The following is a 24789-nucleotide window of genomic DNA, read 5'->3' as shown; positions in this document are numbered from 1 at the left end:
AAACAATTATTCAAGCATAACTCCTAAACCAAACATACAATATGTCTAATAATATCTGTATTAATGTATCTTTGTGAGTTTTACTAGAAACATGTGCTTTTGTAAGGTTTGCAAACACAAACATTTGTATTTGCTTTGAAAATTAAATATATCAAAATTAGATGATGTACAATAATATCGGACTGCCGATATTATCGGCCGATAAATGCTTTAAAATGTAATATCGGAAATTATCGGTATTGGTTTCAAAATTATCGGTATCGGTTTCCGAAAGTAAAATTCATGACTTTTTGAAACGCCGCTGTGTACACGGACGTAGGGAGGAGTACAGAGAGCCAATAAGACTTAAAGGCACTGCCTTTGTGCTTTGGCCAAGTCTCATAATATCTACGGCTTTTCACACACACAAGTGAATGCAAAGCATACTTGGACAACAGCCATACAGGTCACACCGAGGGTGGCCGTATAAACAACTTTAACACTGTTATAAACATGCGCCACACTGTGAACCCACACCAAGCAAGAATGACAAACACATTTCGGGAGAACATCCGCACCGTAACACAACATGAACACAACAGAACAAATACCCAGAACCCCTTTGCAGCACTAACTCTTCCGGGACGCTACAAAATACACCCCCCGCTACCCCCCCCCCCCCCAACCCTGCCCACCTCAACCTCCTCATGCTCTCTCAGGGAGAGCATGTCCCAAATTCCAAGCTGCTGTTTTGAGGCATGTTAAAAAAAATAATGCACTTTGTGACTTCAATAATAAATATGGCAGTGCCATGTTGGCATTTTTTTGCATAACTTGAGTTGATTTATTTTGGAAAACCTTGTTACATTATTTAATGCATCCAGTGGGGCATCACAACAAAATTAGGCATAATAATGTGTTAATTCCACGACTGTATATATCGGTATCGGTTGATATCGGAATCAGTAATTAAGAGTTGGACAATATCGGATATCGGCCAAAAAAGCCATTATCGGACATCTCTAATCAATATGACCCCCGTATTCTTTCATTTTTCAGTGTGCAATCCCTAGTGGAAAAAGTTTGGACACCCCCGAACTAAACTATTAACCGTTACCCATAATCCATCCTTGTCGCTGTCCCTCATGTTTGCGTCCAAAAGAGGTCGTCTTCATGCGTCCACTTTCTAATTCTTTCTTTCAGCTCTCTTTGAGCACAACATGCAGCTTAATCTGCACCCTCTAATCCACTGCAAAACCACCCCCTCCCCGGCCCAGAATGTAACCCACCTCCCTTTTTCTCTCTCACTATTCAATCTGTTCAACGTCTCCGTTACCACCCCCAACTATATATTTTCTATCTTTCTCCCGCCCCGGCCACCTTTCTCTCCGGCCCAGCCTCATGGCCGTGGGTAACCTGAGCGGGGCGAAGGGGCAGTCATGCAGAGCGCAGCAGGGGCTGGTCAGCCTGTAATTAGCAGCTGTCAGAGAGGGACCGAGTCCAACCCGCAACCTGGGTGGCATGGTGGAGGGGGGGAGCGGGGATGTTAAGACTGAGTTTGCAGCATGGCCGCAACACTTGCAGGCAGACCTTGTGGCTTGCAGGGCCCTCGGAATAAAGGCGGGCATGGAAATAGAAGCAGGTTGTGACCTGAGGAGGGGAACCGTCAAGGTGTCAGCACCACTCGTGGCACATAAGGAAGAACAAGGCAGCAACGTTTAGATTGAAAAGAACCAAATAAAGTGTGTCAGTCCATCGCCAGGCAAAAAAAAAATAGACCTGAAAATGAGCAGTCATCAATCTTCACCAAGGCATCACGTTCGTCACTTGATTGAAATTCACGGCACCCGAGGGTCTTGTGAGAGGCTTCTGCCAGATCATTATTAAGAAAAAACGACCGACAGGAAGGCCAGAAACTATTTTTATTTCAACCGACTGCAACAGTTCCTGTCTTCCCAATAAAAGCCCTGCTTCATCCTGCCTGCGCTAACAAAATAAGAGTCTCAGAAAGCTGATCGTACAGGGAGCGGACCGCCACAATCAGACAGTCCGATACCCCATACTCTCTGAGCACGATCGAATGCCTTCTCCAAGTCCACAAAGCACATGTAGACTGGTTGGAAAAACTCCCATGCACCCTCAAGGACCCTGCCGAGAGTGTAGAGCTGGTCTACCGTTCCACGACCAGGACGAAAACCACACTGTTCCTCCTGAATCCAAGATTCGACTATCAAATATCAAATGTCAAAATACTTATGTTTTACACTATGAAGAACTGTTTTGTAAAATGTGAATCCTGCCAATGCAAATACAGTATAAACAGTTTTTACAGTGGTGTACACCACAGTTTGTTATAAAGATACTAGGATATCATGTAGTCGAGGAGCATGCTCGGTGGGTTCCTTACCCTCTGGAGGGCTGGCTGGGTGAGGTCTCATACTGATACAGGCCCTGGTGTGGCTGCATGTCCACTGGCATCGGGGCTCACAGGCCCGCCGCTCGCCTCACGCCGACGACCTGACGCAACACAAAGACACGCTCAGGACTTACACAAACCACAGTGGACTCAAACACGGAACAGACAAAAACAGTTGTGGGCCCAAAAATGGATGTGTAGGACGATAATAACACAGCACCAGGCTGAGTTTATTTTCAAAGGCGGTGCTCAAATACGTTTAGTGAGAAGTAGGATGAAAGTATGAATTACAGCAGCACACTTCTTGCAACCAGCATGATTTTACATCTCATGCTAAAATGTATCACATGTTCCAGACAAACAAAAGTGGAGTATTTGAATGAAAAGTCATGTTTTTCTATAAAGAAGTCTGAGGAAAAAGTTGTACTATTAAAGTGACAGATCAAAAAATAAACTTACAATAACTACAGTAGAAAACATACAAGAATAAAGTCATATTTTTAAGAAATAAGTTGTATACAGGCAGTTACTGCTGCTCTCTCTCTCTCTCTCTCACTCATATATATATATATATATATATATGTATATATATATATATATATATCAGTGACGTGCAGTCAGGGGAGGCAGGTGAGGCGGGGCCTCACGTGCCATCATGGAAAGAAAAAAAAATAATTACATTTTTATATGTATCCAGTGATTATACAATTATGTTATTTTCCATTTCACTTCACCAGTTTTAGATAATTTTTTATTCAAACTCGCTGAATTTTCACTTTTGCCGTTCAAATACTAAGAAGAGACTTGCGGTGAGTCAGCAGCCAGTTAAGCCTCACCATGGATTGCGCAATGACTCGGCTAACTGCTGACCTGCTGTGCAGTGAGACCGCATTGCTATATGAACTATATTATACATTTCCATATTTTAGTTAGCTGAGGTATATAATGTACAGTGTATTTTGTCAACAACTGTATGTGTGTAACGTATTTCTTGTGCTGAGCAATCATAAAAACTGCTGCGAAGACGCACTGTGTGAGGCTCGCAGTAATCCTGCCTCCTGGTGGTAGAGGGCGGTAGTAATCCCAGAGATCATTCATACGACTACTTGACTGCAGAAGAAGTGACAACAAGCAGCAACAGTTAGCAGCGATCGTTTATTTTTTCCTCTCGCCTGGACTTTTAACATGGAGGATTATATATCTAAAATAAAACAGTTTTCTAAACTGGACTTTCAATCGAAGCAGGAGGCAATAATTAAAGGAAGATCTCCATCGAGACAGAGAGACGTTTAAAACTGAAAAAAGATAAGGAAGACTTCTATAAACAAGTTATCGATGCTTTTGTTCAAAAGGAGCTGCGCATGGACTTCATTTATAAGTAAAGGTAAGACCATAATAACGTTTTTTTTATTAAATGTGCTTTTTTGTGTGCGACAGTTTGTATGTGTAAAGTTAAAGTTAAGTACCAATGATTGTCACACACACACACTAGGTGTGGTGAAATTTCTACTCTGCATTTGACCCATCCCCTTGCTCACCCCCTGGGAGGTGAGGGGAAAAGTGGGCAGCAGTGGCGCCACGCCCGGGAATCATTTTTGGTGATTTAACCCCCAATTCCAACCCTTGATGCTGAGTGCCAAGCAGAGAAGAATGCTGGTATGAGCTTTTAAACATAACCCGTTAACTGCTGCCAATCAAAAGGTGAATAAGGTACTCTTTAGGGTTCATATGTTTGTAAATCTGACTGTGATGAAGTCAGTGCCTCACCAGCCATCAACCTCACCACACGTCACTTGATTGTAAAAGATACAAAACTATGGAGGAGCTGGTCTGAGAAGTAAAATATGTTCATTTGTTGTTAATATTCAATGTTTTATTGTTCGTAGTTAATATTGTAAATCCCACTTTCTTTCTTTTCATGTACATTTTGAGTGTTCTATTCAGTAAAAAACTGTAACATTCCATTCCGTTTTTTTGAGGTGGTCCGTCATAACGTTTTTAGAATAGAATTGATTGCGCCTATTAGCTGCATTGCTCGCTACCTAGAACGAGACGATTGTTAAGTTAGAAAGCAAAAAAACAAAAACCTTTTGTTAGAACTCCATCGGACATTGTGATAGAGTGTTCCTGGAAAAAAGTGACACAAACCCACATACTGTACAGATAAATGTGTATATATCATTTATACACACATACACATTGGTAGTGGCGGGCCGTGCGTTTCCCACCTAGGCCTTCAGTGATGTCCGACTTCAATGATTACCTCTCAAAATACCATAATGTATGTCCCCACATGACCATTGCTGGAGATATAGTATACATAAACACTTTTACTGTCAGGGGATTTTATAAAATCCCCTGAGGAGCAGGGAAATCTGCGAAACAGGCTTGTAGGGATGATATAACCTCTGTGTTTTTTCCTGAACTAACGTATATATATATATATATATATATATATATATATATATATATATACATATATATATATATTTTTAATATATATATATATATATATATAAATATATATATATATATATATATATATATATATATATATATATATATATATATGTTTATATATATATATATATATATATATATATATATATATATATATATATATATATATATATAAATATATATAAACATATACATATATATATATATATATATATATATATATATATATATATATATATATATACATAAACATATACATATATATATATATATATATATATATATATATATATATATATATATATATATATATATATATATATATATATACAGGTAAAAGCCAGTAAATTAGAATATTTTGAAAAACTTGATTTATTTCAGTAATTGCATTCAAAAGGTGTAACTTGTACATTATATTTATTCATTGCACACAGACTGATGCATTCAAATGTTTATTTCATTTAATTTTGATGATTTGAAGTGGCAACAAATGAAAATCCAAAATTCCGTGTGTCACAAAATTAGAATATTACTTAAGGCTAATACAACTGCGTTGACCCTGGATCTCAGGAAACAGAGTGGACCGACACCAGCAGATGACATGGCACCCCAAACCATCACCCAACCATGCAAATTTTGCATTTCCTTTGGAAATCGAGGTCCCAGAGTCTGGAGGAAGACAGGAGAGGCACAGGATCCACGTTGCCTGAAGTCTAGTGTAAAGTTTCCACCATCAGTGATGGTTTGGGGTGCCATGTCATCTGCTGGTGTCGGTCCACTCTGTTTCCTGAGATCCAGGGTCAACGCAGCCGTCTACCAGCAAGTTTTAGAGCACTTCATGCTTCCTGCTGCTGACCTGCTCTATGGAGATGGAGATTTCAAGTTCCAACAGGACTTGGCGCCTGCACACAGCGCAAAATCTACCCGTGCCTGGTTTACGGACCATGGTATTTCTTTTCTAAATTGGCCCGCCAACTCCCCTGACCTTAGCCCCATAGAAAATCTGTGGGGTATTGTGAAAAGGAAGATGCAGAATGCCAGACCCAAAAACGCAGAAGAGTTGAAGGCCACTATCAGAGCAACCTGGGCTCTCATAACACCTGAGCAGTGCCAGAAACTCATCGACTCCATGCCACGCCGCATTAACGCAGTAATTGAGGCAAAAGGAGCTCCAACCAAGTATTGAGTATTGTACATGCTCATATTTTTCATTTTCATACTTTTCAGTTGGCCAACATTTCTAAAAATCCCTTTTTTGTATTAGCCTTAAGTAATATTCTAATTTTGTGACACACGGAATTTTGGATTTTCATTTGTTGCCACTTCAAATCATCAAAATTAAATGAAATAAACATTTGAATGCATCAGTCTGTGTGCAATGAATAAATATAATGTACAAGTTACACCTTTTGAATGCAATTACTGAAATAAATCAAGTTTTTCAAAATATTCTAATTTACTGGCTTTTACCTGTATATATATATATATATATATATATATATCCATCCAACAACATTCACACTCACATTCACACACTAGGGCCAATATATATATATAATTTGTCCCCCCATTTTTCTTCTTTCTATCCTCTACTGCAGAGCTGGGCAATTACACTATATTAAGAAATAAAGTTTGAAACCTGCAAAAATAAGGTTATATTTGGTTATATTGCCAAAAGTATTTGGCCACCCATCCAAATGATCAGAATCAGGTGTCCTAATCACTTGGTCCGGCCTCAGGTGTATAAAATCAAGCTCTTAGACATGGAGACTGTTTCTACAAACATTGGTAAAAGAATGGGCCGCTCTCAAGTGATTTCCAGCGTGGAACTGTCATAGGATGCCACCTGTGCATAAAGGTCCATAAAGACATGGATGTCAGAGTCTGGTGTGGATGAACTTGACTGGCCTGCACAGAGTCCTGACCTGAACTCGATAGAACACCTTTGGTGCCGGGTGTGACATTTGGTGGAGGATGAATTATGGTGTGGGGTTGTTTTTCAGGAGTTGGGCTTGGCCCATTAGTTCCAGTGAAAGGAACTTTGAATGCTCCAGGATACCAAAACGTTTTGGACAATTCCATGCTCTCAACCTTGTGGGAACAGTTTGGAGCGGGCCCCTTCCTCTTCCAACATGACTGCGCACCAGTGCACAAAGCAAGGTCCATAAAGACATGGATGACAGAGTCTGGTGTAGATGAACTTGACTGGTCTGCACAGAGTCCTGACCTGAACCCGATAGAACACCTTTGGGATGAATTAAAACGGAGACTAAGAGCCAGGCCTTCTCCACCAACATCAGTGTGTGACCTCACCAATGCGCTTTTGGAAGAATGGTGGAAAATTCCTATAAATACACTGCGCAACCTTGTGGACAGCCTTCCCAGAAGAGTTGAAGCTGTAATCGCTGCAAATGGTGGACCGAAATCATATTGAACCCTATGGGTTAGGAATGGGATGGCACTTCAAGTTCAAGTTTTTAAGTTGTATACTTAATGATCTACCATATTTGTATGCATACTGATAGAATGAAAGCATATTTCTTAAAATATGTATAGGTTGTACGAAAAAACATGTTTTTGTGAAAAGTCATCAGATTTTTCCCCCCCCAAAAAATATGTGCGAGGGATGAGAGAATATTTTAAATGCAAAAAGACAATGCCGAAGCGTTCGGGTGTTGTGTCCACAGGGAGGACGCTAATTCTTTCTATAAACACCTTCTTACCTCCTGTGGACGCGCTTCATCATGTTGCCGGCCTTCCCACGTGACAAGTGAGAAAAGTGGTGTGTGCTTAGGATGAAAGAGGGTGTGTTGTGGCCAGGACGGTTATGTTGCTGCTGCACGAGTGTTAGAATCTGTTTAAGCCTCACGGGGAAAATGTAAACTTAGCAAGTGGCTAAATGACCCAGGAGGACCTGGTGCTAATTGCATGGCTCGGGATGTATGTACGATAATTAGCTGAAGTGCTAAATGGAGATCTCCACCGACACTTCAGCTGTCCAAAACTCATAAATGCCACAAAGGGGCGCTTATACACACATAGACACACACACACACACACACACACACTACACTTGTCTGTCTCGCAAGGGTGTTTGACTATATTGGATTGTCCAACAAGTCTGCACATACGATGGCACTATGATTGTGTGGCAGGTGTTTACAAACCCCAAACCTAGTGTGAAGTTGTCACGTTGTGTAAATGGTAAATAAAAACAGAATACAATGATTTGCAAATCCTTTTCAACTTATATTCAGTTGACCAGACTGCAAAGACAAGATACTTAAGGTTTGAACTGGAAAACTTTGTTATTTTTTGCAAACATTAGCTCATTTGGAATTTGATGCCTGCCACATGTTTCAAAAAAAGCTGGCACAAGTGGCAAAAAAGACTGAGAAAGTTGAGGAATGCTCATCAAACACTTAAATGGAACATCCTACAGTTGAACAGGCTAATTGGGAACAGGTGGGTGCCATGATTGGGTATAAAAGCAGCTTCAGCCATTCACAAACAAGGACGGGGCGAGGGTCACCACTTTGTCAACAAATGCGTGAGCAAATTGTTTAAGAACAACATTTCTCAACCAGCTATTGCAAGGAATTTAGGGATTTTGCCATCTACGGTCCGTAATATCATCAAAAGGTTCAGAGAATCTGGAGAAATCACTTCACGTAAGCGGCAATGCCCGTGACCTTCAACACCTCAGGCGGTACTGCATCAAAAAGCGACATCAGTGTGTAAAGGATATCACTTTGTTAACAAATGCGTGAGCAAATTGTCGAACATTAAGAAGAACATTTCTCAACCATCCATTGCAAGGAATCTGCGGTCTGTAATATTATCAAAAGGTGCAGGTGCATAGAATCTGGAGAAATCACTGCACATAAGCGGCAAGGCCGAAAACCAACATCGGATGCCCATGACCTTCGATTCCTCAGGCGGTACTGCATCAAAAAGCGACATCAGTGTGTAAAGGATATCACCACATGGGCTCAGGAACACGTCAGAAAACCACTCTCAGTAACTACAGTTGGTCGCTACATCTGTAAGTGCAAGTTAAAACTCTACTATGCAAAGCGAAAGCCATTTATCAACAACACCCAGAAACCCCTGGGCCCGAGAATTTAAAAAGTGTGGCACAGCAGAGACCCTGTTGAACAACTTAAGCTGTACATCAAGCAAGAATGGGAAATAATTCCACATCAAAAATTTGTCTCCTCAGTTCTCAAACGTTTACTGAGTGTTGTTAAAAGGAAAGGCCATGTAACACAGTGGTAAAAATGCCCCTGTGACAACTTTTTTGCAATGTGTTGCTGCCATTATAGTCTAAATTAATGATTATTTGCACACAAAAAAATAAGTTTCTCAGTGTGAACATTAAATATCTTGTCTTTGCAGTCTATTCAATTGTATTCTGTTTTTATTTACCAATTACACAACGTGACAACTTCACTGGTTTTTGGGTTTTGTATATAATCTATTTTCATATCTTTTTTTCTTGTTAGTTTATATCATTAATAACTTGTAACACCCCATCATTCATTTGCTGATTAGACATATTTAGTAATGGTGCACAAAAATATCAATGACCATCCAAGTCGCGATTGCTTTCCATCCTGTCTCCAAACGGATTCATGTTTAAAAAATAAAAATAAAAAATAGAAAACAAATATACATATAAATATATATATATGTATATATAGAGAGAGAGAATTGGTTTGAATCAAGATTAGAGAATCGATTCTATAGCTAATCATCACCCCAGGAATCTGAATAGGATCGAATAGCCCCGTGTGCATGGACAACATTTATTTAATCTGATCATAATTCGTCATTAGAATGTTACTGTGTACATGGACCTGAAAAAAATGACGTGGATTTTCATGCATCACACCTTAAATCGGAATACTTTACTTTGACATGCGCGGAACATAACATAAACAGAAAGGTGTGTTATTATCTGTGCTCGTCCGCCATCTTTTGGACCAGTTCGCTCACTGCAGGTGCAAAAGAAGCATTAGAATTCCACTGCTAAACATAGCTTTGTGCAATTTTTCTTTCTCCGATGTTATCAAGGTACTTTATCATTGTTTCCTTTTGTTCACTACTTTTGTTTTACCTCTCTTTTTGAAATTGAGCTGTTCTGTGCTTTTTATGTTGTGGTGCGTCTTCATGTTTCAATATTGTGTCTATCTGTTTGAGGCTAGCGGTTAGCACTTGGAGTAGCTGTAATGTCGTGAATAAAATAGCTCGTTTAGACGACAACTGGATCCCTTCTTTTATTGTTGCATCGACACGTGACACTCCAGGCCATACTTTTGGTTTTGCTAGTCTCGTTTTAAAGCAACAGACTCAACAGCCTGTAACGCTACATGTTGAATCAATCGCTTCATTCAGATACTATTCAATTTAGTCCCCGCTACACCATCAAAGTGTAGCTGACATCAAAGACATGCGCAGTGAGGATAATTCTAACCCGAATTTCGGAAAATGTATTTTCATGCGCTACAATCCGAATGACTTTCGCATACACCACCCGTCTAGATCGGAATGAAATACAAACTATCAACTTAATAAAACAATAACTTACTGTACAATGTCTGCTCTCACTGGGACAAAGACTGATGGGATGTTTATATCTTCCTGTTTAGATGAAGAATTAATCATAATACGTGTCTTTCTCGCCATGTCCACGTTTTAGTTGGATGTCAAAGTTGACCAACTTCTCGGATCATGTCCACAGCCTTCTACTATCCAGGTGAGAGGCATGATATATCATCTAGAATGAACTTTCGCTAACTCAGAGGCAATGCTGCAGCTCTATTCGTCAATATGGCAGCATAAGCTAGTTAGCGGGTACAATAACAATATTGCTAATATTCCGTTAATATTCACGAAATGTAAGCGGTTTTTGGAATTTTTTTTACTTATGTTCCAGTTTTGCACACGTCCATTAAATTAACAAATGTAACGGTGTCTTATTACAAACACACTGTTTTTATAGTTGCAAGTGATAAAAGCTTATTTAGTGAAATGAAAAGAAATGTAAAAACTGTATCAATACACACTATATTGCCAAAAGTATTTGGCCACCTGCCTTGGCTCACATATGAACTTGAAGTGCCATCCCATTCCTAACCCATAGGGTTCAATATGATGTGGGTCCACCTTTTGCAGCTATTACAGCTTCAACTCTTCTGGGAAGGCTGTCCACAAGGTTGCGGAGTGTGTTTATAGGAATTTTCCACCATTCTTCCAAAAGCGCACTGGTGAGGTCACACACTGATGTTGGTGGAGAAGGCCTGGCTCTCAGTCTCTGTTCTAATTCATCCCAAAGGTGTTCTATCGCAGTGGTCCCCAACCACCAGGCCGCGGCCCGGTACCGGTCCGTGGATCGATTGGTACCAGGCCGCACAAAAAATCAAAAAATAAAAAATAATAATAATAATAATTTTGTATTTTTTTTATTAAATCAACATAAAAAACATTATATATCTACATTATATATCAATATAGATCAATAAAGTCTGCAGGGATACAGTCCGTAAGCACACATGATTGTATTTCTTTAAAAATCCGTGGGACAATTTTTCAAGCGTTGACCGATCCGCAGCTACAAAAAGGTTGGGGACCACTGTTCTATCGGGTTCAGGTCAGGACTCTGTGCAGGCCAGTCAAGTTCATCCACAACAGACTGTGTCATCCATGTCTTTATGGACCTTTATGCACAGGTGGCATCCTATGACAGTTCCACGCTGGAAATCATGTTTGTAGAAACAGTCTCCATGCCTAAGTGTTTGATTTTATACACCTGTGGACGGGCCAAGTGATTAGGACACCTGATTCTGATCATTTGGATGGGTGGCCAAATACTTTTGCCAATATAGTGTAAATAAATTAAATATGCATCAATACTCGATTTTTAATTGAACCGTGAGGTGCCCAAAGATTCCCAGTTCTATACAAATGTGACCTCACGTTAGGCTTTGTACCTCTAAACTCAACAAAACCGAGGCAAAATCCACCGTTTTTTTCTCTTTTTTTCCCCAAATAAGAGAACCGTTAAAGAACCGAATCGTTAAGCCGAATTGTTAAGTATAATTGGAACTGAATAAGAGAAAATGAGAGAAGAAAGAAAAAAGAGAGGGGAACAGAGAGAATAAAAAATAAAAAAAATAAAAATAATTAAATAGATCGGAATGAAATTTTGATTTGTACGTGTGTGATCGGGTCAGAATTTTCCGAATGGCGTGTTTGCATTAAGTATTTTTATTCCAGCTAGCCTTTTAATTCGATTAAGTGTGTCCATGTGCACATACACTATATTGCCAAAAGTATTGGGTCACCCATCCAAATGATGAGAATCAGCTGTCCTAATCACTTGGCCCGGCCACAGGTGTATAAAATCAAGCACTTAGGCATGGAGACTGTTTCTACAAACATTTGTGAAAGAATGGGCCGCTTTCAGTGATTTCCAGCGTGGAACTGTCATAGGATGCCACCTGTGCAACAAATCCAGTTGTGACATTTCCTCGCTCCTAAATATTCCAAAGTCAAGTTTATTATAGGAAAAGTGAAGAGTTTGGGAACAACAGCAACTCAGCCACCAAGTGGTAGGCCACGTAAACTGACAGAGAGGGGTCAGCGGATGCTGAAGCGCATAGTGCAAAGACTTTCTGCACAGTCAGTTGCTACAGAGCTCCAAACTTCATGTGACCTTCCAATTAGCCCACGTACAGTACGCAGAGAGCTTCATGGAATGGGTTTCCATGGCCGAGCAGCTGCATCTAAGCCAAACATCACCAAGTCCATTGCACAGCGTGGGATGCAGTGGTGTAAAGCACGTCACCACTGGACTCTAGAGCAGTGGAGACGCCTTCTCTGGAGTGATGAATCACACTTTTCCATCTGGCAATCTGATGGACCAGTCTGGGTTTGGAGGTTGCCAGGAGAACGCTACATTTCGGACTGCGTTGTGCCGAGTGTGAAATTTGGTGGAGGAGGAATTATGGTATAGTACAATGACGTAAAACATCCAGCGGGCTCGATTGAAAATTTTAACGGGCCGCATGTGGCCCGCGGGCCCTATTTTGCCCAGGTCTGCCTTAACTCCTGGCTTGCTCTTCTTCACCTGTGAATAATGTAGGAAAGAGCGGCATGTTGGTCCTCCATGGAGATTGTTCCACTGATGCAAGAGAGAACTGGTTTCCAATCGCATAATCTAGGTGTCTGAATCTGATTTTTAAAAAGCCCAACAGAACAGATTAAAGCAGGGGTGTCAAACTCAAATACAGAGTGGGCCAAAATTTAAAACTGAACAAAACCGCGGGACCGAGGTTGAACACATTAACCTTTAACGTACTCTACGAGCTATCGTCACGTCCGCTTTTCATAATAATAATAATAATAATAACTGGGATTTATATAGCGCTTTTCTAAGTACCCAAAGTCGCTTTACATGTAGAACCCATCAAACATTCACACCTGGTTACTTTCATAGCCACAGCTGCCCTGGGGTAGACTGACGGAAGCGTGGCTGCAATTTGCGCCAACGGCCCCTCCGACCACCACCTATCATTCATCATTCAATTCACCGGTGTGAGTGGCACCGGGGGCAAAGGGTGAAGTGTCCCGCCCAAGGACACAACGGCAGCGATTTTTGGATGGTAAGAGGCGGGGAGCGAACCTGCAACCCTCAGGTTTCTGGCACGGTTGCTCTAACCACTACGCCATGCCGCCCCATCCATCCATTCTAACATCGTTCAGACCCAGTCACAAGATATGTGCGGCTTCTGCAACGCATACTTCATCAACAGCGATACAGGTTACACTGAGGGTGGCCGTATAAACAACTTTAACACTGTTAGAAATATACGCCACACTGTGAATCCACACCAAACAAGAATGACAAACACATTTCGGGAGAACATCCGCACCGTAACACAACATAAACACAACAGAACAAATACCCGGAATCCTTTGCACCATTAACTCTTCCGGGACGCTACAAAATACACCCACGCTACCACCAAACCTCCCCCTCCACACACACACACCTTGTAGCGTACCGGAAGAGTTAGTGCTGAAAAGGATTCTGGTTTGGTGTGTATTCACAGTATATTTCTAACAGTGTTAAAGTTTTTTATTCGGCAACCCTCAGTGTAACCTGTATCGCTGTTGATGAAGTATGCGGCTGGCTGGCTGGCTGGCTGGTGTTTGGAAGACTTCCGGGAGAATCGGCGGGCCAGCTTTAGTGTTAATTTGATATCGCCTCAAGGGCCAAGTGAAATTACACGGCGGGCCTAATTTGGCCGGCGGGCCAGAGTTTGACACCCATGGATTAAGGTGTTCCCATGTGTGGTAGAACCCTTGTTTTGAGCCAAATTATTTGAGGAGTCAAGACGAATTTAGTGCATCTAAAGCCCCGTTTACATTAAGGTTATCCAGGGTAAATCCCACCTAACCTTATCCTTGTCCACACACACACAATGCTCGTTTAAGACCCCTCCCCCCCTCTGTCAGCCGGCGCAACGCGAACTAATACGCATGCGCGGAAAATGCGCACGTCATAGTCACCTCCAGTGTAGCTTTGTGTGCAAGTTCCTAAACTTAATTTATCTGAACAATATCCAGTGTTGTGGTTGTGGTAATCTGAAATTCCTTGCTCAATCTGTTTTGTCTGCACACCTGTTCACTCTCTCTCTCGTCCACAGTGTGGGGTGCAGCTGGCGCGAGGCAGCAGCACACACCTGAGGACAATCAAGCGGCAGCCTATTTAACCTGGCTGCTGACAACATGTGAGCGCCGGAACTTTGTCTTCTGCTTTCAACAGTCGCACACGTCAGTGGTCTTGCCAGAGAACTCCCCAAAAAAACATATATATAAATCGCACTGGAGCCCGGCCAAACTATGAAAAAAACTGCGACTTATAATCCGAAAATACGGTAGATGTGTGTGCCCAAGTTAAAGGAAAGGACAGGTTGTCTTCTTCTAATAGATTTATTACAATCTTTGCAAGCTGGTAACGTTTGCTGTGGTCTGGAACAACATGATAAACTTTGCTGTGGTCTGGAACAACATAACAGACAATCAGAAATGCAGCCAATATGACATACAGAAAATGTGTCATGAGACATGCAAATGTAAATTAAATACATAGAGGACATAAGTAAAGGACATTAAAATGAGCTCAAATATAGCTACAAACGAGACATAATGATGCTAAAAGTACACGCAGCTAGCCTACATAGCATGTTAGCATGGATTATTAAAGGGGAACATTATCACAATTTCAGAAGGGTTAAAACCATTAAAAATCAGTTCCCAGTGGATTATTTTATTTTTCGAAGTTTTTTTCAAAATTTTACCCATCACGCAATATGCCTAAAAAAAGCTTCAAAGTGCCTGATTTTAACCATCGTTATATACACCCGTCCATTTTCCTGTGACGTCACACAGTGATGCCAACACAAACAAACATGGCGCATAGAACAGCAAGCTATAGCGACATTAGCTCGGATTCAGACTCGGATTTCAGCGGCTTAAGCGATTCAACAGATTACGCATGTATTGAAACGGATGGTTGTAGTGTGGAGGCAGGTAGCGAAAACGAAATTGAAGAAGAAACTGAAGCTATTGAGCCATATCGGTTTGAACTGTATGCAAGCGAAAACGACGAAAACGACACGACAGCCAGCGGCACGGGAGAAAGCGAGGACGAATTTGGCGATCGCCTTCTAACCAACAATTGGTATGTGTTTGTTTGGCATTAAAGGAAACTAACAACTATGAACTAGGTTTACAGCATATGAAATACATTTGGCAACAACATGCACTTTGAGAGTGCAGACAGCCCATTTCAGGCGTGCGAAGAACATATATTTTTCCACAATTTCAGCACTCAGGTTAACCATACCTAAATAGACACAAAATACTGCATTACACAAGACTACCCGAATGTACTCGAATGATTGAAAAAAATAAATGTTTTTAAGCTAAATTATTGGTAAACACAGTTTATGTATAATAATTTACATAAAACCGTGAGTAATGAATAAAGTTTTCAGCAATTAATATATTCTGTAGACATACCCTCATCCGCTGTCTTTTCCTGAAAGCTGATCCGTCCAGTTTTGGAGTTGATGTCAGCAGGCCAGGGAAGCTAGGGTCGATATTCTTCTCTTGATCATCTTCGGTGGCATAAGGGACGGTTGCCATCTCTGTCGTAGCATAGCTTTCGTCGGTAAAGTGTGCAGAACAAACAACTGACCATTTCGTCGGCTTTCCCCACACCCTCGTATTTTGAACAAATTTCGTCCAATTTCTTGCCACTTTCGCATCTTTGGGCCACTGGTGCAACTTGAATGTTCGTGTTGTTACACCCTCCGACAACACACCGATGAAAGTGAGAAAATGGCGGATTGCTTCCCGATGAATAATAGAAAGCCGTTTAATTCGCCAAAATTCACCCATTTAGAGTTCCTAAATCGGTTAAAAATATATATGGTCTTTTTTCTGCAACATCAAGGTATACATTGACGCTTACATAGGTCTGGTGATAATGTTCCCCTTTAACACTCCACACAAGTCAATAACATCAACAAAGCTCACTTTTGTGTATTCACGCACAACATAAAAAGTTTGGTGGACAAAATGAAACAAAGAGGGAGTGGCATGAAACACGTCTTTCTGTGGCAGCGTCGGAGAAAGTTGTATGCAAACAAAGTGCTGTGCGTTCAAGGGCCAACAAAGTTAGTAGGACAAAACGATGCTGGCCAAATACTGTCATCATTGAAGCATGTTTAATACAAACAGTGGGATTTCTAACAATTAGGAAGATTTGTGTCATGTTTGTTATCCTACAGAAACGTGGACCCCGACTTAAACAAGTTGAAAAACTTATTCGGGTGTTACCATTTAGTGGTCAATTGCAGGGAATATGTACTGTACTGTACAATCTACTAATACAAGTTTCAATCAATCAATCAAACATTATCAAAACAACAAATATATGTTTCCCTCTATCTTTTTCTATTTTTGAAAAAGCTCCAGGGAGCCACTAGGGCGGTGCTAAAGAGCTGTATGCGGCTCAAGAGCCGCGGGTTGCTGACCCCTGCTTTAAGGGGTTAAACAACTTAGTGTGGACATGGCCTAAATGTAGTGATTGAGGTGAAAGGGCCAGCAACAACAGAACAATGAATAAACACGGTGCTCACCAAGAAGAGGAACATGGTCAGCGAAAATTCAATCTTTCAACACAGAACAGACCTATTTATATTCATTCTTTCCCAAAGACACACTAAACCATTTTTCACGTGCTTAAAGGTCGTAACACTCGTAAAAAGAGGAATTGTGAAACGTCACTACACTCTGACACAGAGTTTATAGGTCTGAAGTTCAAGCTTCCCCCAAAATAGACACAGTCTAGGGATTTTAGGCTTTCTAACGACTTTCAGCACATTTTGGTCTTGCATCAGCCTGATGACGTCACCTCCAGAAGACTGCAGGGTAGTTCATATTGTATGTTTTGGTAGCATCTTTATCCTGAATCATGTCGGGGTTTTTTTTTGCGTAATTTAAAGGAATGATCAAATACACTATATTGCCAAAAGTATTTGGCCACCCATCCAAATGATCAGAATCAGGTGTCCTAATTACTTGGCCCGGTGTATAAAATCAAGCACTTAGGCATTGAGACTGTTTCTACAAACATTTGTGAAAGAATGGGCCGCTTTCAGTGATTTCCAGCGTGGAACTGTCATAGGATGCCAACTGTGCAACAAATCCAGTCGTGAAATTTCCTCGCTCCTAAATAATCCAAAGTCAACTCTCGGCTTTATTATAAGAAAATGGAAGAGTTTGGGAACAACAGCAACTCAGCCACCAAGTGGTAGGCCACGTAAACTGACAAAGAGGGGTCAGCGGATGCTAAAGCGCATAGTGCAAAGACTTACTGCACAGTCAGTTGCTACAAAACTCCAAACTTCATGTGACCTTCCAATTAGCCCACGTACAGTACGCAGAGAGCTTCATGGAATGGATTTCCATGGCCGAGGAGTCGCATCTAAGCCATACATCACCAAGTCCAATGCAAAGCGTGGGATGCAGTGGACTCTAGAGCAGTGGAGACGCCTTCTCTAGAGTGATGAATCACGCTTTTCCATCTGGCAATCTGATGGACCAGTCTGGGTTTGGAGGTTGCCAGGAGAACGCTACATTTCGGACTGCATTGTGCCGAGTGTGACATTTGGTGGAGGAGGAATTATGGTGTGGGGTTGTTTTTCAGGAGTTGGCCCCTTAGTTCCAGTGAAAGGAACTTTGAATGCTCCAGGATACCAAAACATTTTGGACAATTCCATGGGATGGCACTTCAAGTTCATATGTGAGTCAAGGCCAAATACTTTTGGCAATATAGTGTATGTCTGCCAAGTTGTAGCAACATAACTATTAATCAATCAATCCCTTAACCACAAATGCCTCAAATGACTTCACATACCACATCCCCTGATCTGAACCCACATCCAGGCAAGGGAAAACTCAAAAAGCCCGAACTGGATAAAACAAGAAACCTTGGGAAGGGACCGGAGCTGTGGGGACCCCCTTACCGGGTGACCGTCTACCATGGATGCCAAGTGGGGGCAATTATTGAATGATTACTTTCATAATGATGTGAGAGCAGAGGGGAACTTCTTACATGTAGACAGGTCAACAGCACAGAGACATCACCAACTGATGCATAGAAGAGTGGTCCACCCCAGGTGGACAGCTAGCGCATCTTCTAGACTGGTACATCTCGATAGATGACTAACGAAGGGGTCAGCCTGCACACCTTTCCAAATTATGGAATATGAGGAACGTATAGACCTTTTCAGGCAAATTGACGTGGACCAAGCGAGAGGAGTATAATTTGCTGTAACCATTTGAAGGATTCTGACTTTAAAGAAGAACAATTTTGGTAGGAGTTTGAATGGAAAAAAATTCAACGAGTGAAAATCAGGAGCATGATCAAGAAACGAAAGACTAACTTAGAACATGCAGAAAAACTGAGAAAGAAGAGCAGACCGAGCTCTCAAAAACAAGAGAAAAATAAGTGAATATGCTAGTATTCTATTTTGTGTCCTCTTCAACTGATGTTTTCCTCAATATGCTTGAAGAAATGCTGAAAGAGCGAAAGAAACACAGTCTACGGAAGAGCAGGGAAGTCTTTTATACAAACCCCGTTTCCATATGATTTGGGAAATTGTGTTAGATGTAAATATAAACGGAATACAATGATTTGCAAATCATTTTCAACCCATATTCAGTTGAATATGCTACAAAGACAACATATTTGATGTTCAAACTGATAAACTTTTTTTTTTTTTTTTTTTGCAAATAATCATTAACTTTAGAATTTGATGCCAGCAACACGTGACAAAGAAGTTGGGAAAGGTGGCAACAAATACTGATAAAGTTGAGGAATGCTCATCAACCACTTATTTGGAACATTCCACAGGTGTGCAGGCTATTTGGGAACAGGTGGGTGCCATGATTGGGTATAAAAACAGCTTCCCAAAAAATGTTCAGTCTTTCACAAGAAAGGATGGGGCGAGGTACACCCCTTTGTCCACAACTGTATGAGCAAATAGTTAAACAGTTTAAGAACAACGTTTCTCAAAGTGCAATTGCAAGAAATTTAGGGATTTCAACATCTACGGTCCATAATATCATCAAAAGGTTCAGAGAATCTGGAGAAATCACTCCACGTAAGCGGCATGGCCGGAAACCAACATTGAATGACCGTGACCTTCGATCCCTCAGACGGCCCTGTATCAAAAACCAACATCAATCTCTAAAGGATATCACCACATGGGCTCAGGAACACTTCAGAAAACCACTGTCACTAAATACAGTTGGTCGCTACATTTGTAAGTGCAAGTTAAAGCTCTACTATGCAAAGCGAAAGCCATTTAACAACAACATCCAGAAACGGCGCCGGCTTCTCTGGGCCCGAGATAATCTAAGATGGACTGATGCAAAGTGGAAAAGTGTTCTGTGGTCTGACGAGTCCACATTTCAATTTTGTTTTGGAAATATTCGACATCGTGTCATCCGGACCAAAGGGGAAGCGAACCATCCATACTGTTATCGACGCAAAGTTCAAAAGCCAGCATCTGTGATGGTATGGGGGTGCATTAGTGCCCAAGGCATGGGTAACTTACACATCTGTGAAGGCACCATTAATGCTGAAAGGTACATACAGGTTTTGGAACAACATATGCTGCCATCTAAGCGCCATCTTTTTCATGGACGCCCCTGCTTATTTCAGCAAGACAATGCCGAGCCACATTCAGCACGTGTTACAACAGCTTGGCTTCGTAAAAAAAGAGTGCGGGTACTTTCCTGGCCTGCCTGCAGTCCAGACCTGTCTCCCATCGAAAATGTGTGGCTCATTATGAAGCGTAAAATACGACAGCGGAGACCCTGGACTTTTGAACGACTGAAGCTCTAGATAAAACAAGAATGAGAAATAATTCCACTTTCAAAGCTTCAACAATTAGTTTCCTCAGTTCCCAATCGTTTATTGAGTGTTGTTAAAAGAAAAGGTGATGTAACACAGTGGTGAACATGCCCTTTCCCAACTACTTTTGGCATGTGTTGCAGCCATGAAATTCTAAGTTAATTATTATTTGCAAAAAAAAAATAAAGTTTATGAGTTTGAACATCAAATATCTTGTCTTTGTAGTGCATTCAACTGAATATGGGTTGAAAAGGATTTGCAAATCATTGTATTCCGTTTATATTTACATCTAACACAATTTCCCAACTCATATGGAAACGGGGTTTGTATTTACCTTTTGCTCATAATGTTAACCATATCAGTTTTAAAGTAATCATGGACCGGGGCGACAAAAACATGCAATTAAGTGATCAAAATAATAGTTTTACATGCCTTTTATTCACAAGGTATATGCAGAGAAATGGATAGACCAAGAGGGGTGCGACAGATCAAGACTGGTGATGGAAAGAGGTGGTTCCAACTACTTCATCTGACATCACATGGACAAAGATAAGACCTTCTGGAGAAAAGGTCAGGCCTTTAATCCCAGGAACACCAATTCCTACCGTCAAGCGTGGTGGTGGTAGTATTATTCTCTGGGTCTGTTTTGCTGCCAATGGAACTGGTGCTTTACAGAGAGTAAATGGGACAATGAAAAAGGAGGATTAGCTCCAAATTCTTCAGGACAAGCTAAAATCATCAGCCCGGAGGTTGGGTCTTGGGCGCAGTTGGGTGTTCCAACAGGACAATGACCCCAAACACACGTCAAAAGTGGTAAAGCATCAGGCTAGAATGAAGGTTTTAGAATGGCCTTCCCAAAGTCCTGACTTAAATGTGCGACCAATGCTGAAGAAACAAGTCCATGTCAGAAAACCAACACATTTAGCTGAACTGCACCAATTTTGTCAAGAGGAGTGGTCAAAAAACTCAACCAGAAGCTTGTGGATGGCTACCAAAAGTAAACTTTAAACTTTTGACCACGACTGTATCTACCCATTATTCAAAAATACATAAAGAGAACTTAGTCGTAAAATTTTGGTTATTTGGACTATATGGGTCAATCCTGGCAGGACAAGCTAGAACTCTGCGAAGAAGTTATTACTCTCACTAGATTTACTTGAATGTTGCTAGAATGCCACTGCAGCAGTTTTTTTGATGGTGGTTGGTAAGGTGGTCTTGGCGGTGATGGGCAAAAAGAAGCAGGATACTGGAACTTGACCAGTGTGCTCTGACATAATTTACCTCGGGTGACATTTCTCTAAATCATCCGCCTTCCTTCCTGTGAGGGCCATGTCTTCAGGGACCACAGACATTTCCTCAGGTCTCCGGTCACAAGATGCCCCGTTTCTGGGCAACAAATCTAGCTTTGACATACGTGACATCCTCCTTGCACATTTTGTGGAATATGTCACAAAGTAGAGCTTTTTTGTTTTTGTTTGTATTGATAACGCAGCATTTGTGGAATCATACTGTAGTCATCGAGCTATTAAAGAATCCACGCAATTTTTATTCCTTATAGCAGTGATGTTCAACATATACAGTCTGGTGTGCCGTGGGAGATTATCTAATTTCACCTATTTGGGTTAAAAATATTTTTTTGCAAACCAGTAGTTATAATCCGCAAATAATGTGCCGTTGCTGTCTAGAGCTCGGCAGAGTAACCATGTTATTCTCCTCAATATCAGTAGCTGGCAGCAGGTAGCTAATTGCTTTGTAGATGTCGGGAACACGTCGTGTGAGACTACGATGGTTTGTCGTGATCACAATATGCAGGCGACAGCGGGAGGCAAAGTGCAGGTAAAAAGGAATCTAAAGGCCTACTGAAACCCACTACTACCGACCACGCAGTCTGATAGTTTATATATCAATGATGGAATCTTAACATTGCAACACATGCCAAAACGGGTTAGCTTACTAAAGTGCAATTTTAAATTTTGCGCGAAATATCCTGCTGAAAACGTCTCGGTATAATGACGTCGGTGCGTGACGTCACGGATTGTAGAGGACATTTTGGTACAGCATGGTGGCCAGCTATTAAGTCGTCTGTTTTCATCGCAAAATTCCACAGTATTCTGGACATCTGTGTTGGTGAATCTTTTGCAATTTGTTCAATGAACAATGGAGACAGCAAAGAAGAAAGCTGTAGGTGGGAAGCGGTGTATTGCGGGCGGCTGCAGCAACACAAACACAGCCGGTGGTTCATTGTTTACATTCCCGAAAGACGACAGTCAAACTTTACCATTGGCCTGTGGAGAACTGGGACAACAGAGACTCTTACCAGGAGGACTTTGAGTTGGATGCGCAGACGCGGTACTGTGAGTACGCATGCAGCTGCGGCTTCCAAACATTTGATCGCTTGCCCGTACGTGCGTGCCACTATGTGCATGTCACGTACGTAACTTTGGGGACTTTGGGGAAATATATGTGCTGTATGAACTTTGGGGAGGTGAACGGTACTTTGGGCTGTGGGATTGAGTGTGTTGTGCAGGTGTTTGAGTTGTATTGGCGGGTTATATGGACAGGAGGGGGAGGTGTTTGTTATGCGGGATTAATTTGTGGCATATTAAATATAAGCCTGGTTGTGTTGTGGCTAATAGAGTATATATATGTCTTGTGTTTATTTACTGTTTTAGTCATTCCAAGCTGAATATCAGGTCCCACCCGCCTCTCACAGCATCTTCCCTATCTGAATCGCTCCCACTGCCCTCTAGTCCTTCACTCTTACTTTCCTCCTCCACAAATCTTTCATCCTCGCTCAAATTAATGGGGAAATCGTCGCTTTCTCGGTCCGAATCGCTCTCGCTGCTGGTGGCCATGATTGTAAACAATGTGCAGATGTGAGGAGCTCCACAACCTGTGACGTCACGCTACTCGTCTGCTACTTCCAGTACAGGCAAGGCTTTTTTATCAGCGACCAAAAGTTGCGAACTTTATCGTCGATGTTCTCTACTAAATCCTTTCAGCAAAAATATGGCAATATCGCGAAATGATCAAGTATGACACATAGAATGGACCCGCTATCCCCGTTTAAATAAGAAAATCGCATTTCAGTAGGCCTCTAATGCTTCACCCAAAAATAAACAAAAGGTGAGTACCCCTTAGAAAAGGCATTGGAGCTTAGGGAAGGCTATGCAGAACAAAACTAAAACTGAACTGGCTACAAAGTAAACAAAAAACAGAATGCTGGACAACAGCAAAGACTTACAGCGTGTGTACATCCGAACATGACATGACAGTCAACAATGTCCACATTGTCGATTGCTAAAACAAAGCAGGTGCGGGGAATAGCGCACAAAGGAAGAAATGAAACTGCTACAAGAAAATACCTACAAAACAGGAAAAGCCACCAAAATAGGAGTGTAAGACAAGAACTAAAACACGACACACAGGAAAACACCAAAAAAGTCAAAATAAGTCACGGCGTGATGTGACAGGTGGTGACAGTACACCTACTTTGAGACAAGAGCTATATTGATGCATGGTTGGTTATGGTTTAAAGTCATATCCAACAATTGCGACAACGACTTTTTACTGTCTACTGAGTTTAGTTTTTTTAATGATTTCTGCTGGTGGTGTTCCTCCGGATTTTTTTCAATGAAAAAAGTGCGCCTTGGCTCAAAAAAGGTTGACAAACACTGCATTATGGTTCGCTCGTGATGCACATTTTATATTTGCTTTATTTTCCCAAAATAAGAATTACCCATTTTTGTCCTGTTCAAAATTAATTGGCAATTTCGCAAACTTCCACCTTTCCTGCATTTTTAACCGATGTTCGACAATCAACACCTTCCACTCCTCCAGAAAATCAAATCCAACAATTTTCAAAATTCCTGCATTTCCCAGAAATTCCTATTTCTGTTCCACTATTCCGACTTTTTTTCTCTTTCGACGACTTCGCCTGTTTTCTTTTTTTAACCGATTTCAACAATCCTACAACCAAAACATTGCACTTATTCAGGACATTTGGGCTACATGTTTTTTATCTCCCCAAAATTTGCGGTTTACCTAATATTAGCATACTAGCTTTTTAGCGATATTACGCTGGTATACACATATTCAAATATGTTGTTACTTCACACACATTAACTGTTAGCATGCTAACATTTGGTTTTAACATGCCAACATTAATATTAACATTAGCAATTTGTAAAACTTACAAAACAAAAATGAATAAAACAATTTGTGATGATTTAAAATGTTTTAATGTAAATGAGGAAGTCAGGATTGATGCTATCATGGCTACGATGAGCATGTTTTTTGTGCACGGCTTTTTGACGCTGGGTTTGAAGCATGATACTGATAAAGCATGTTCCCTGGCATTTATGAAGAACTGCTTTCAAGTGTTTACTTTCAAGATAGCTTTGCCTGATATTTACCCCAATTCCCCAGCCCCGAA

At 41.1% G+C, this 24789-nt stretch overlaps 1 protein-coding gene across 1 annotated transcript in view; it reads right to left on the bottom strand.

The window, feature by feature from the left end:
• The window catches only part of gli1 (GLI family zinc finger 1), a 224482-nt gene that overhangs the window by 46270 nt on the left and 153423 nt on the right, over positions 1-24789 (bottom strand). The window contains exon 2 of the mRNA XM_061937735.2: positions 2387-2496. Within this exon, the coding sequence (XP_061793719.2) occupies positions 2387-2457 (71 nt within the window). The 5' untranslated portion in view covers positions 2458-2496. The remainder of the gene's footprint in view (positions 1-2386; positions 2497-24789) is intronic.

The sequence above is a fragment of the Nerophis lumbriciformis genome, linkage group LG03 (genome assembly GCF_033978685.3).
Source record: "Nerophis lumbriciformis linkage group LG03, RoL_Nlum_v2.1, whole genome shotgun sequence".
NCBI classification, from domain to species: domain Eukaryota; kingdom Metazoa; phylum Chordata; class Actinopteri; order Syngnathiformes; family Syngnathidae; genus Nerophis; species Nerophis lumbriciformis.
This window is presented reverse-complemented; position numbering and strand designations above follow the sequence as displayed.